The sequence below is a fragment of the Dermacentor variabilis genome, chromosome 3 (assembly GCF_050947875.1).
Source record: "Dermacentor variabilis isolate Ectoservices chromosome 3, ASM5094787v1, whole genome shotgun sequence".
NCBI classification, from domain to species: domain Eukaryota; kingdom Metazoa; phylum Arthropoda; class Arachnida; order Ixodida; family Ixodidae; genus Dermacentor; species Dermacentor variabilis.
In genome coordinates this window covers 243,815,911-243,829,370 of record NC_134570.1, presented here as the reverse complement: position 1 = coordinate 243,829,370, position 13,460 = coordinate 243,815,911, and the positions used below count along the sequence as shown (strand labels likewise).

General features: G+C 49.6%; 1 protein-coding gene across 1 annotated transcript in view; it reads right to left on the bottom strand.

Moving 5' to 3' along the window:
- Nucleotides 1-6,029, bottom strand: part of LOC142574450 (uncharacterized) — a 43,645-nt gene extending 37,616 nt beyond the window's left edge. The window contains exon 1 of the mRNA XM_075683522.1: nt 5,870-6,029. Within this exon, the coding sequence (XP_075539637.1) occupies nt 5,870-5,921 (52 nt within the window). The 5' untranslated portion in view covers nt 5,922-6,029. The remainder of the gene's footprint in view (nt 1-5,869) is intronic.
- Between the last annotated feature and the right edge of the window lie 7,431 nt (nt 6,030-13,460).

Genomic DNA, 13,460 nt, shown 5'->3' with positions numbered 1-13,460 from the left:
CCCTATGTCTTCTCGCTGCCACAATATCACTGCTTCCACCGACGACTACGGCTTTTGTAGTCTCAAATGGCTCCCGGCCCACACGGAGAAGCGTTGAGCGGAGACACGCCCCCAGCCAAGGCAACACGGTAGCACATTGCGCAGTTCAACATATTCGCAGGCCACAGTGGTCCATGGCTGGATTCCGTTCCGGGCTTTTCGGGAGGGAGTAAAAGCAGACTCACCCAGAATTCTGCGCTTCGTCATGTCCTCTCGCTTCTGCATAATGTTCGCTTCCACCGACTACTACGGCTTTTGTAGTCCCAATTGGCTCCCGGTGCAGACGGAGAAGCGTTGAGCGTGAACACATGCCCCCAACACGGTAGCACGTTTCGAAGTTCAACGCATTGACAGGCCACAGTAGTCCACGGCTGGATTCCGTTCTGGGCTCATCTGGAGGGAGAAAAATTAGTTGCACGTTCTATATTTCGCTCCCCCCTGTCTTGTTTACACCGCCAAATGACCGCTTCCAGCGACGACTACGGTTTTTGTAGTCCTAATTGACTCCAGTCGCAGACGGAAAAGCGTTGAGCGGAGGCACATGCCTCCCGCCAAGGCAACCACGGTAGCTAGTTGCGAAATTTAACCCAGTCGCAGGCCACAGTGGTCCACGGCCTGATTCCTTAGCTGTCTTATCTGGAGGGCGAAAAAGTAGACGCACACTAAATTGTGCGCTGCCTCATGTCCTTTCGCTGCCGCAAAATGCCACCGACGAGTACAGCATTTGTTGTCTGACAGGGGCGACACTATACTACATCATCCCCCCCTGGAAACAAAGTAAGCATACAGTGAAACGCGCACACAAGACGCGCACTTAAGTCCAAAGGCAATTTCAGTTCGTTCCCCCCCACGTTCACACACGCGCACCAGTCGCACACAAAGCACGCACTTAAGTCCACAACAAATTCAATCCGTCCCCGCCCAAGTTCACATGCACGCGCACCAGTCTTGGGCACCAAAACAGAGGCAGTCACTCAAACAACGTCCAACAAGGAACACGGCACAAAACTCACTGCACCACAACAAGGAACACATTTTACCTGTGTGAACGAAAAATGTGAACTGCCTCCTAAATGTCACAGCGAGGCCCCTAGCCGTGGCATTTCGAAGACGGCAAAACGCTCTACATTCAAGAAACATAATCGTCAAGCCACGGAGGCCGTTTTTTGACACGATGAGGACGCGTGCGTACCTCAGAAGAACTTTGGGGGTTGCGACGCGTTTCGGTCGACTTTGAGGACCCAGTCGTCCCACTACTATTTCCCTCCCCCTGGTTGGAAAATTGAATGTGGTTGTCGCTCAATGCTGGAGAGGGTTGCCCAGGAAGCTCCTCGCGAAGTCCCAACAAGTCCTGGGATGCTACCGATTCCCCCACGGAATGAGAAACGATTGCTGACTGTGTAGACTCGGAAGCGATACAGTCAGATGCACTACTTAAGTGATGCCTAGAAAGGACGATGTCACGCCAGACGAGTCATCGCAATGACTATCCAGGTTTGAATACGAGTACAAAAAATCTTTATCAGTTGTGGACAATGTACTATGTTTTGAATTATCTACTATTGTGGTTAACTTAGACGCATTCCAAGTCTTCCCATCACTGAGTACAAAAGAGGATGGTCCTACCTGGGCCTTAACTGTACGAGGCATATTGTACTTAAAAAATCCTTTCTTGGCAAGTTTTACTTTGACGGTGTCTCCCACCTTGATACGAGTTGCCTGAGCACCTCTACGTTTGTCTACATACTGTTTAGTTTGCCGCTGTTTCTGCGAGACTCTCTCGCGAACTTGTGGAAGAAAACTGTCCTCAACCGTTATGTGCTTATGCAACCTGAAGTTGCTAATATCTATCTTTGAAGGAGGTTGACGACCATGAAGTAGGAAAGCTGGCGAGAGACCCGTTGTAGCATGTAGTGTAATCCTATAAGAACCCAAGAATTCTGAAATGCTTTTCGAAGCATCTCGACCTTCAAGCCTGGCTACCTGCAGGTGTTCCTTAATGACTCGGTTGAACCTTTCTATTTGACCATTTCCCTGAGGATAATAGTTGGAGGAGAAAAAATGAGCGATTCCTTTTTCCTTTAGGTAATCTTGGAATTGTTTTGTGACAAACTGTGGACCATTGTCTGTAACTATAGAGTCTGGCAACCCTTCACGGCTGAAAGCCCAATCAAGAAGCTTAATGACATCATCTGTGGAGATGGAATTAGTACCAAGTACTTCTGGCCACTTTGAGTAGTAATCAACAAGGGTGACTAGATACCTAGGGTAGGACGTGTTTAATGGGCCAATGATGTCCATTCCCAATTTCTACCAAGGCCCGTTCGGCCATTCGACTGGTTGCAATGGAGCTACATGAGGCTTTGCAGACTTGTCTGCCAGCTTACACACATGACAATGCTTTACATACTGTTCAACAGTGCTATCCATCTGGGGCCATCAATAGCGTTCACGAAGAAGCTGCTTAGTACGTACTATGCCCTGATGATTTTCATGTGCCAGCTGTAGAAATGTAGGTATTAGGACACTGGGTATTACCACACGATCACCACGCATGAGTAATCCGTCTACAAAGGACAATTCTTCATTTACATGAAAGTAAGCTATTCAAGCATTGTCTATGTTTTTCTTAGAAGGCCAACCTTCTGCTAGGCATTTACTGACCTTCTGAAGCGTCTCATCTGTACTCGTTGCAAGTTGCACTGTTTCCTTGTCAACGACTGATGTGACTAAGGATACTATTTCTTCCTCCTGAACTTCATTCTGCGAATCCTTTACTGGAAGTCTAGACAAGGCATCAGCGACTAGGTTTTCTGACCCTTTGCAATATTCAATCTGAAAGTTGTAATACAGGAGCCTGGCTGACCATCTTGAAATGCGAAGAGGTCGACGACCTGAGTCGCCAGCGGACAGTAATGCAACTACTGCTTGATGGTCAGTTCGAAGAGTGAACCGTCTACCCCAGAGGTAAACATGCCATTTTTCACATGCGAACAGACATGCTAGCGCTTCACGCTCTCCTACAGAATACTTTCGTTCAGCTACAGACAAAGTTCTAGATGCAAAAGCTACAGTTTCTAGCTTAGAACCATACGGTTACTGTAACACAGCACCAACACCAACATCAGATGCATCAGTCGTGACTACCACAGACAATTCAGGGTTGAAAATCTTAATGACAGGGGAACATGTAAGACGAGCTTTCAACTGATTGAAGCTACGTTGTGCATCATCAGACCAAGCAAAATTTTGCCCTTGCCTGAGCATGAGGAGAAGCGGTTCTACAAGTTCTGCATAATGATCAATGAACTTGGCATAGTAACCAGCTAATCGAAGGATCGCAATGAATTAATATCTGTAGGAGCAGGCGCATTCAGGATTGCTTTTACCTTGCTTTCTGTAGGCGAAATGCCTTAAGCTGAAATTTTACGGCCCAGAAAAGTCAGTTCTCTCACAGAGAAGACACATTTTTCATTCAGTTTCATACCACTGTTTGAAATGCAAAGCAAGACTTCTCTTAAATTAGCATCATGCTCAGGTTTCGTCCGACCCCATACCAAAATGTCATCAAGGTAACAGACAACATTCTTACAATTCTGCAAGATTTGTGACATCATTTTCTGAAACACTGCTTGCGCGGATGCCAAGCCAAAACAGACACGCTTGAACCTGAATAAGCCTTCATGAGTTATGAATGTAGTGAGATCTCTACTACCTTCTTCCAGTAACAGCTGGTGGTAAGCAGATGCTAGATCCAGCTTAGAAAAATATGTGGCACCATGAAACATTTTCAATAACTCTTCTACGTGCGGCAAAGGATACCCATCAATGACAATTGCCTTATTCGGTTCCCGGAGATCAACACAGAGCCGGATGGCTCCATCCTTTTTGCGCACCACGACGAGTGGAGACACCCATTCAGAAGCCTCGATGCGCTCGATGACGTCGCAGTCCTCGAGACGTCGCAGTTCATTTGTCACCTGGTCACGGAGAGCCAGGGGTAGTCTGCGCAACTTTGAAGATACTGATTTCATACCTTGCCGCCGATGTATTCGGTGCAAGAAGTTTTTGACGAGTCCCAACTCACCACTGAAGAGGTGATCACACCCCGGAGGCACACCAGTGGGGCTCTGTACTGGAAGAAGCGTAGCCAGGCAGCATGTCAGCGACGTACCGTCGATTTGTATCCCCAAGCGCTGGATGGCGTCAAGACCCAGCAGTGATGTTCCTGTAGACGTTACATGGAACGTGACTGAGCATGACCTTTGAAGAAACTGGACAGTGGCTTGGAAAAGGCCTTGAATGTCGATGCGTTGCTTGGAGAAATTCCTCAAGTCCAATGCTGTTTTTGACAGTCTGTGCTGTCGACCAAAGTGCTTTCCAAAATCCTCGGCCGTCATCAATGAGACAGACGCTCCTGTGTCCACGAGCAGCCGCATGGCGACGTCGTTAACCACGACCGGGACTTGTAAATCCCTTTTAGCGTCCAAAGTGCTCACCGTCAAGACAGACGCGGACGGCTGTCCTGCGGAAGTTGAAGACAGCGTCTCTGCGGAAGAGACGTGCTGAACAGTACGGGTTTTTCGGCATACTGATGTAAAATGGCCCAACGTGTGGCAGGCGTTGCACCGCCGGTTCCTTGCGGGGCAATTCCTGTACGTTGCAATATGCTTCGTGCTGCCACACCGGTCGCATGAACTACGGTCGTAATTAGGGTCCTTTTTCGCATCCTGTGTTTCATTGCGGGTTCCGGAGGAGCCTCGCGGAAAATGTCGATCATCTGGGCGGCCTCTTTGAAGACGTCGGCCATCTTGGCGGCTCCTCGGAAGAAGTCGGCCATCTTCATGGCCTCCCGGACTACGTCGGCCATCTTGGCGGCTCCCCGAAAGAAGTCGGCCATCGTCATGGCCTCCCGGACTACGTCGGCCATCTTGGCTCGCCGACGGAGCGCCAAGTTGAGCTGCCTCGACTCTTTGTATTTTCTCCGAGTCGAACGCGCGGTTCGCTCGATGCAGGGCTTCTAACGAGCGTCCAATTTCTTCTGCCTTGTCCAGGGACAGGGTTTCGCCATGAGCCAGCAACTTTTCGCGAACGCTGACGTTCGCTACCCCATGTATTATTTGGTCTCGGACGCGCTCGTCATAGGTTGTGCCGAAGTTGCACTGTACCGCCTTCTCCTTCAATGCGGTCAAGAATTCCAGGAATCCTTCTCCCTCGGACTGCTTTCGACTGGTGAATTCGTGCCTTTCCGCCAGGACATTTGTTGACGCGGCGAACAGCCGGTCAAGCCCGAGACTCTTGCAGCAGCTTGACCGGCTGTTCGCCGGTCAAGCTGCTGCAAGAGTCTCGGGAACTCTGACGCTGGCGGGACCGCATCACTTGACGTTGACGCTGCGCCGGTCGACTGCCTTGCTGCTTCGCTTGAAGCTGACGCTGTGCTGGTTAACTGCCTTGCTGCTTCCTGCTCCTCGTCTGCAAAGCACTTCCGTTGTCCCTCACGCCCGAGAGCGCTGACGAGCGCGGACGCTCGTCGCGCGTCCGTCCAGTCGCCACCGCCGGCCGCTTCAAGGTGGGCCTGAAAAATTTTTTTCCAGCGATACCATGGAATTAACGGTGGGCCGGGCACTTCAAGAAAAACGGGAAGGTTCGCCGTAAAGGCCATGTCAGGTAGCGTGCAGGAGACCGTGCAGGAGGCAAGCCGGAGCTCGCCGCAGGAATGGGTAAGGAAGAACAAAAGGGGCGAGAAGGCCTAGGCTCGGAAGCCTCGCGACGCCAACTGCGTCGGCGGCGTTTGCAGGCCGTGCCGACACGTAAAGGACGCTTCACTTACGAAGCTCGTTGGTTTCCCGGGGCTTCGGTCGGAACCGCTGCGGGAATCCCATCCTCGCCGCCAAAAGATGTTGTGTCGGCAGCGGCAGGCAAGCGGGGGGGGGGCCCGACCGGCGAACGCGCGGCTAGCGCCGGCGCAGTGAAGGAGACACGGAGCTGTCTCCTCCCGATGAAAAACCGGAACGAAGACTCTGCCGACCCGCGCCCGTTTATTACTAATAAGGCTTCACACGCCAGATGGCACCGCCAGATTGGCCCAAGCTCGTCACATGACAGAAGGGGGGTGCGCAATCTCGCTAAACAACTATAAAACATACATGTACGATAACACAGAGATCTGACAGGGGGCGACACTATACTACAAGATGCATTCTCAATTCTTCGCTCCCTCATTTCATCTCGCTCCCGCAAAATGACCGCTTCCACCGACGACTAGAGCTGTTGTAGTCCCAATTGGCTATCGGCTAAGACGGCGAAGCGTTGAACGGAGGCACACGCCCCCGACGAGGCAACAGCGGTAGCACATTGAGAAATTCAACGCAGTCGCAGGCCACAGTGGCCCTCGGCTGTATTGCGTTCCGGGTTCATGTCGTCTCGCTGCCGCAAAATGACCGCTTCCACCGATGATATTGCTTTTGTTGTCTCACGTGACTCACCGCGCCGACGGAGAAGCGTTGAGCGGAGACACAGGCGAAAAAGCAGGTGTACGCTCTATTCTTTGCTCCCCCCTGTCTTCTTTATACTGACAAATGACCGCTTTCACAGACGAATACTGCTTTTGTAGTCCTATTTGGCTCCAGTTGAAGACTGAGAAGCGTTCAGCGGAGGCAAGTGCCCCCCGCCAAGGCAACCACGGTAGCATGTTACGAAATTTAACGCAGTCGCAGGCCACAGTAGTCCACGGCTCGATTCCTTTCCGGGCTTATCTGGAGGGTGAAAAACTTCACGCACGCTCATTTGTGCGCTGCCTCATGTCGTCTCGCTGCCGCAAAATTACCGCTTCCACCGACGACTATGGCTTTTGTAGTCTGAATTGGCTCCCCGCGCAGACAGAGAAGCGTTGAGCGGAAACACACGCACCCCGCCAAGGGAACCACTTATCACGTTGAGAAATTCAACGCAGTCGCAGGCCGCAGTGGTCCACGGCTGGATTCCGTTACGGGCTTATCTGGAGGGCGAGAAAGTTGATGCACGCTCAATTCTTCGATCCCTCCTGCGGTCTGTATAGCGCCAAATGACCGCTTCAACCGACAACTACGCCATCTGTAGTCTCAATTGGCTCCCGGCGCAGACGGAGAAGCGATGAGTTGAGGCACACGTCCCCCGCCAAGGCAACCACGGTAGCACGTTGCGAAATGCAACGCTGTCGCAGGCCACAGTAGTTCACGGCTGGATTCCGTTCCGAGCTTATCCGGAGGGAGAAAAAGCAGATGCACGCTCAATTCTGCGCTCCATCTTGTCCTCTCGCTGCCGCATGATGTCCGCTTCCACCGACTACTACAGATTTTGTAATACCAATTGGCTCCCGGCGCAGACGGAGAAGCGTTGAGCGTAGACACATGCCTCCAACACAGTAGCACGTTTTAAAGTTCAACGCATTTGCAGGCCACAGTGTTCCACGGCGGGATTTTGTTGTGGGATAATCCGGAGGGCGAAAAATTACTGCCAAATGAACACTTCTACGGCTCAACTCTTCGCTCCCTCATTTCGTCTCGGTGCCGCAAAATGACCGCTTCCACCAACGACTATTGCATTTCTAGCCCCAATTGGCTCTAGGCTAAGACTACGAAGCGTTGAGCGGAGGCACACACCCCCCGCCAAGGCAACCACGGTAGCACAAAAGCGTGGCAGTGTGGGCGAGTTGGTATGTCATAACTGTTTAAGGCTAGTAGCGCCGCTCAGGACGAGCATAAAAGGAAAGACGTAGGGGTAATCAAAGGGAGCGGAAAACAGGGTGAGCGCTAACTTCCAACTGAGGTTTATTTCGTGACAGAAGACTACTTATACATTCGCAAACCATGTGACATCAACAGAGAAAACCAAGCAAGAAAACCGATAGCAACCAGGTGGCAACACATTCATACAGCCTGTGGCTGCAGTCGGAGATACGCCAATTCATTTCTTGATAATGATAATGAGGGTGAGCTAACACACTCATTATCATTACTCACTGCGACCAAGAATGACGCATTCTTCTAAGACAGGTTCGCAACCACACGTTTTGCAGTGCAGCGCAAGAAACCCCCCAGCTGTAATACACTCTTAAAATTTTCACACCCTTATATGGGTGTAATGCGGGTGTATTCATATTTTCACCCTTGTAAACACCCTTGAAACACCCTTTTTTAACGGGAAAGCGTGTTCAACAAGAAAACACTCTTGGAACACCCCAGTCTTTCTAATTTACACCCTAAGTATAAGGGAGTAAGTGAACAAGCTTACAGTATATGATAAATGAACACTGCCAGTTAAGGCGTTGATATTGGCGATACATGAAACGCACGCTACCTGCGCTTAATAATAATATTTGGGGTTTTACGTGCCAAAGGGGGATTGCAGCGGTGGCGTAGAGGTAGAACACCCGCCTCGCGTGCAAGAGGTCCGTGGTTCGTATCCCGGTGCCGGCAATTTTCCACCGGATTAAAAAAAAATCCGCGTGTTGATAAAATTGCACAAACAGGCCTGGAGTGTGGCCTGATCCCGGTGACCAGAACCGGCAACGCACTCCCTCACCAGAGCAGGATTGGCCACCCTGGTGCAGTAATTGGCCACAACCTCCTATGAACACAACAATCAAACCTCGGCCCTCAGTCCCCAGCAGCTGCGAAGCAACTGACCACGGCGGCGGTCAGACCTGCGACGCAGGAGAGGGTGCTAAGAATCACTGGCTCCGGACAGGCCGCCATTGGAATATGAACCTGGCAACGTTTCACGCTAGAACGTTATCTAGTGAGGCGAGTCTAGCAGTGCTAATGGAGGAATTAGAGGGCAGTAAATGGGATATAATAGGGCTCAGTGAAGTTAGGAGGCCGAAAGAAGCATATACAGTGCTAAATAGCGGGCACGTCCTGTGCTACCGGGGCTTAGCGGATAGAAGAGAACTAGGAGTCGGATTCCTGATTAATAAGAATATAGCTGGTAACATACAGGAATTCTATAGCATTAACGAGAGGGTGGCACGTCTTGTTGTGAAACTTAACAAGAGGTACAAAATGAAGATTGTACAGGTCTACGCCCCTACATCCAGTCATGATGACCAGGAAGTCGAAAGCTTCTATGAAGACGTGGAATCGGCGGTGGGGAGAGTGAAAACTAAATACACTATACTAATGGGCGACTTTAATGCTAAGGTAGGCAAGAAGCAGGCTGGAGACAAGGCAGTGGGGGAATATGGCATAGGCACTAGGAATAGCAGGGGAGAGTTATTAGTAGAGTTTGCGGAACAGAATAATATGAGGATAATGAATAACTTCTTCCGCAAGCGCGATAGCCGAAAGTGGACGTGGAGGAGCCCGAACGGCGAGACTAGAAATGAAATAGACCTCATACCCTGGCATCATACAAGATGTGGACGTGCTCGGAAAGGTGCGCTGCAGTGACCACAGGATGGTAAGAACTCGAACTAGCCTAGACCTGAGGAGGGAACGGAAGAAACTGGTACATAAGAAGCCGATCAATGAGTAAGCGGTAAGAGGGAAAATAGAGGAATTCCAGATCAAGCTACAGAACAGGTATTCAGCTTTAACTCAGGAAGAGGACCTTAGTGTTGAAGCAATGAACGACAATCTTGTGGGCATCATTAAGGAGTGTGCAATGGAAGTCGGTGGTAACTCCGTTAGGCAGGATACCAGCAAACTATCGCAGGAGACGAAAGATCTGATCAAGAAACGCCAATGTATGAAAGCATCTAACCCTACAGCAAGAATAGAACTGGCAGAACTTTCGAAGTTAATCAACAAGACAGCTGACATAAGGAAGTATAATATGGATAGAATTGAACCTGCTCTCAGGAGCGGAGGAAGCCTAAAAACAGTGAAGAAGAAACTAAGAATTGGCAAGAATCAGATGTATGCGTTAAGAGACAAAGCCGGCAATATCATTACTAATATGGATGAGATAGTTCAAGTGGCTGAGGAGTTCTATAGAGATTTATACAGTACCAGTGGCACCCACGACGATAATGGAAGAGAAAATAGTCTAGAGGAATTCGAAATCCCGAAGGTAACGCCGGAAGAAGTAAAGAAAGCCTTAGGAGATATGCAAAGGGGGAAGGCAGCTGGGGAGGATCAGGTAACAGCAGATTTGTTGAAGGATGGTGGACAGATTGTTCTAGAGAAACTGGCCACCCTGTATACGCAATGCCTCATGACCTCGAGCGTACCGGAATCTTGGAAGAACGCTAACATAATCCTAATCTATAAGAAAGGGGACGCCAAAGACTTGAAAAATTATAGACCGATCAGCTTACTGTCCGTTGCCTACAAAGTATTTACTAAGGTAATTGCAAATAGAATCAGGAACACCCTAGACTTCTGTCAACCAAAGGACCAGGCAGGATTCCGTAAAGGCTACTCAACAATAGACCATATTCACACTATCAATCAAGTGATAGAGAAATGTGCAGAATATAACCAACCCTTATACATAGCTTTCATTGATTACGAGAAAGCGTATGATTCAGTCGAAACCTCAGCAGTCATGGAGGCATTACGGAATCAGGGTGTAGATGAGCCATATGTAAAAATACTGGAAGATATCTATAGCGGCTCCACAGCCACCGTAGTCCTCCATAAAGCAAGCAACAAAATCTCAATAAAGAAAGGCGTCAGGCAGGGAGATACGATATCTCCAATGCTATTCACAGCGTGTTTACAGGAGGTATTCAGAGACCTGGATTGGGAAGAATTGGGGATAAAAGTTAATGGAGAATACCTTAGTAACTTGCGATTCGCTGATGATATTGCCTTGCTTAGTAACTCAGGGGACCAATTGCAATGCATGCTCACTGACCTGGAGAGGCAAAGCAGAAGAGTGGGTCTAAAAATAATATGCAGAAAACGAAAGTAATGCTTAACAGTCTCGGGAGAGAACAGCAATTTACAATAGGCAGCGAGGCACTGGAAGTCGTAAGGGAATACATCTACATGGGGCAGGTAGTGACGGCGGATCCGGACGATGAGACGGAAATAATCAGAATAAGAATGGGCTGGAGTGCGTTTGGCAGACATTCCCAAATCATGAACAGCAGGTTGCCGTTATCCCTCAAGAGAAAAGTATATAATAGCTGTGTCTTACCAGTACTCACCTACGGGGCAGAAACCTGGAGGCTTACGAAAAGGGTTCTACTCAAATTGAGGACGACACAACGAGCTATGGAAAGGAGAATGATAGGTGTAACGTTAAGGGATAAGAAAAGAGCAGATTGGGTGAGGGAACAAGCGCGAGTTAATGACATCTTAGTTGAAATCAAGAAAAAGAAATGGGCATGGGCAGGACATGTAATGAGGAGGGAAGATAACCGATGGGCATTAAGAGTTACGGACTGGATCCCAAGGGAAGGGAAGCGTAGCAGGGGGCGGCAGAAAGTTGGGTGGGCGGATGAGATTAAGAAGTTTGCAGGGACGGCATGGCCACAGTTAGTACATGACCGGGGTTGTTGGAGAAGTATGGGAGAGGCCTTTGCCCTGCAGTGGGCGTAACCAGGCTGATGATGATGATGATGATGATGTGCCAAAACCACTTTCTGATTATGAGGCACGCCGTAGTGGAGGAATCCGGAAATTTCGACCACCTGGGGTTCTTTAACGTGCACCTAAATCTAAGCACACGGGTGTTTTCGCATTTCGCCCCCATCGAAATGCGGCCGCCGTGGCCGGGATTCGATCCCGCGACCTCGTGCTCAGCAGCCCAACACCATAGCCACTGAGCAACCACGGCGGGTGTACCTGCGCTTGAATCAGGTAGCTGGAATGATTAGATCGGGGCATCTAGGCAGCAGCCCACTGGCTCCGAATAGTGGTCAAAAATGAAGTTTCCCACGAATGTTGATATCGAACGGATGACACTAACGCGCAGACTTTGCATAGCCAGATATCTGCAAAAGGCTTCAATGGCGAAATATCGACAATGCTATTATTGAATACTTAAAGGTGTGCAATCAGTTAGACTGGGAATGGTTAGGAGTGAGGGCTAACGGTAAATAGCTCACCAACTTACGGTTTGTAGATGACATTGGCATACTCAGCAACGCTGCAGACTATTTGCAACAAACGTTTGAGGACCTTGTCGAAGAAAGTGTAAGAGTCTGATTGAGAGTTAGTATGCAGAAGAGAAAAGTAATGTTCCGCAGCCTGGCGAGAGAACGAATGTCATGGTCGGCAGTCAGCCTCTAGAACCTGCACAGAGATATGTTTATTGAGGTTAATTACTCGCAGGGGCCTCTGATCAAGGAAGTTAACAGACATAAAAAATTAGCTGGAGAGCTTACGGCAGGCATTACTAAGTCATGACCAGGGAGCTTAGGGCTAACCATTTCTTTCTACCGCTACTAACGTATGGGGCCGAAACTTGGAAGTTACCAAAGAAGCTTGGGAAGACGTTTAGGACCGCGCAACGCGCGATGGATTGAAAATTATTAGGCATGACGTTAATAGACTGGAAGACAGCGATCTGGATTAGAGAGCGAACGGGGATAGCTGATATTCTGGTTGACATTAAGAGGAAGAAGTCGTGCTGGGCAGACATTGCAATGCGTAAGGGAGAGAACTGCTGGTCTATTGGAGTTGCAGAATGGGTGCTAAGGGAAGGGAAGCACAGTCGAGGACGGCAGAGAATGATTTGGACGTGATGGAATTGGGAAACTTGTAGACACGTGGAACCAGTTAGCACAAGACAGGGGTATTGGAGATCGCTGGAGAAGCTTTCGTCCTGCGATGGACGTCAAAATAAGCTGATGATGATGATGATGTGACGACATCCATGCTAGCTTCGCGGCATGTCATTCATGTTATGTCATGCATGCGTGTCATGCACGTTCTGTAGCTCGATTTGCGTCGATTGCGGGGGAGGGGGGGGGGCTAGTAGCGGCGTAGCCAATTGGGGCATGCCGGGCACTTGTAACGCTCACTAACAGTAAAATTTTTGCTGCTATGGCAATGGCCGCGCTCCTTCCCTTCTCCACGGTCAATTGGGACCCCCCCTCTCACACGAAAAACTTTTCTGGCTACGCCACTGCGGGGAGGGGGGTGTAAGATTGCTCTAGACCCCTCCCCCTAACTTGTCAACGGAAACGGGGGACGGGAGGGCAGCTGCCGCCGGGCCGCAAACCTTAGGCAGCCCAATTACCGGCTGCATTTTCCTTTGGACGAGAATACTGCTCTAATGTCATTACACTGTAGGATTTGTGGCGGTTCGAGGGCATGCGACAATAAAAAAAAACACATACAGCCATCAGCAAGTCTTAGCTTGAGCAGATCTTTGTGAGCTGGGCAGGACTCTCACAAAAAAAAAGAAGCTTGGCACCCCTCTTACAGGCATTGTCAACTCTGGGTCCCACCGCTGACTGCACATTTCCGGTAAAAAAAATCACGCAG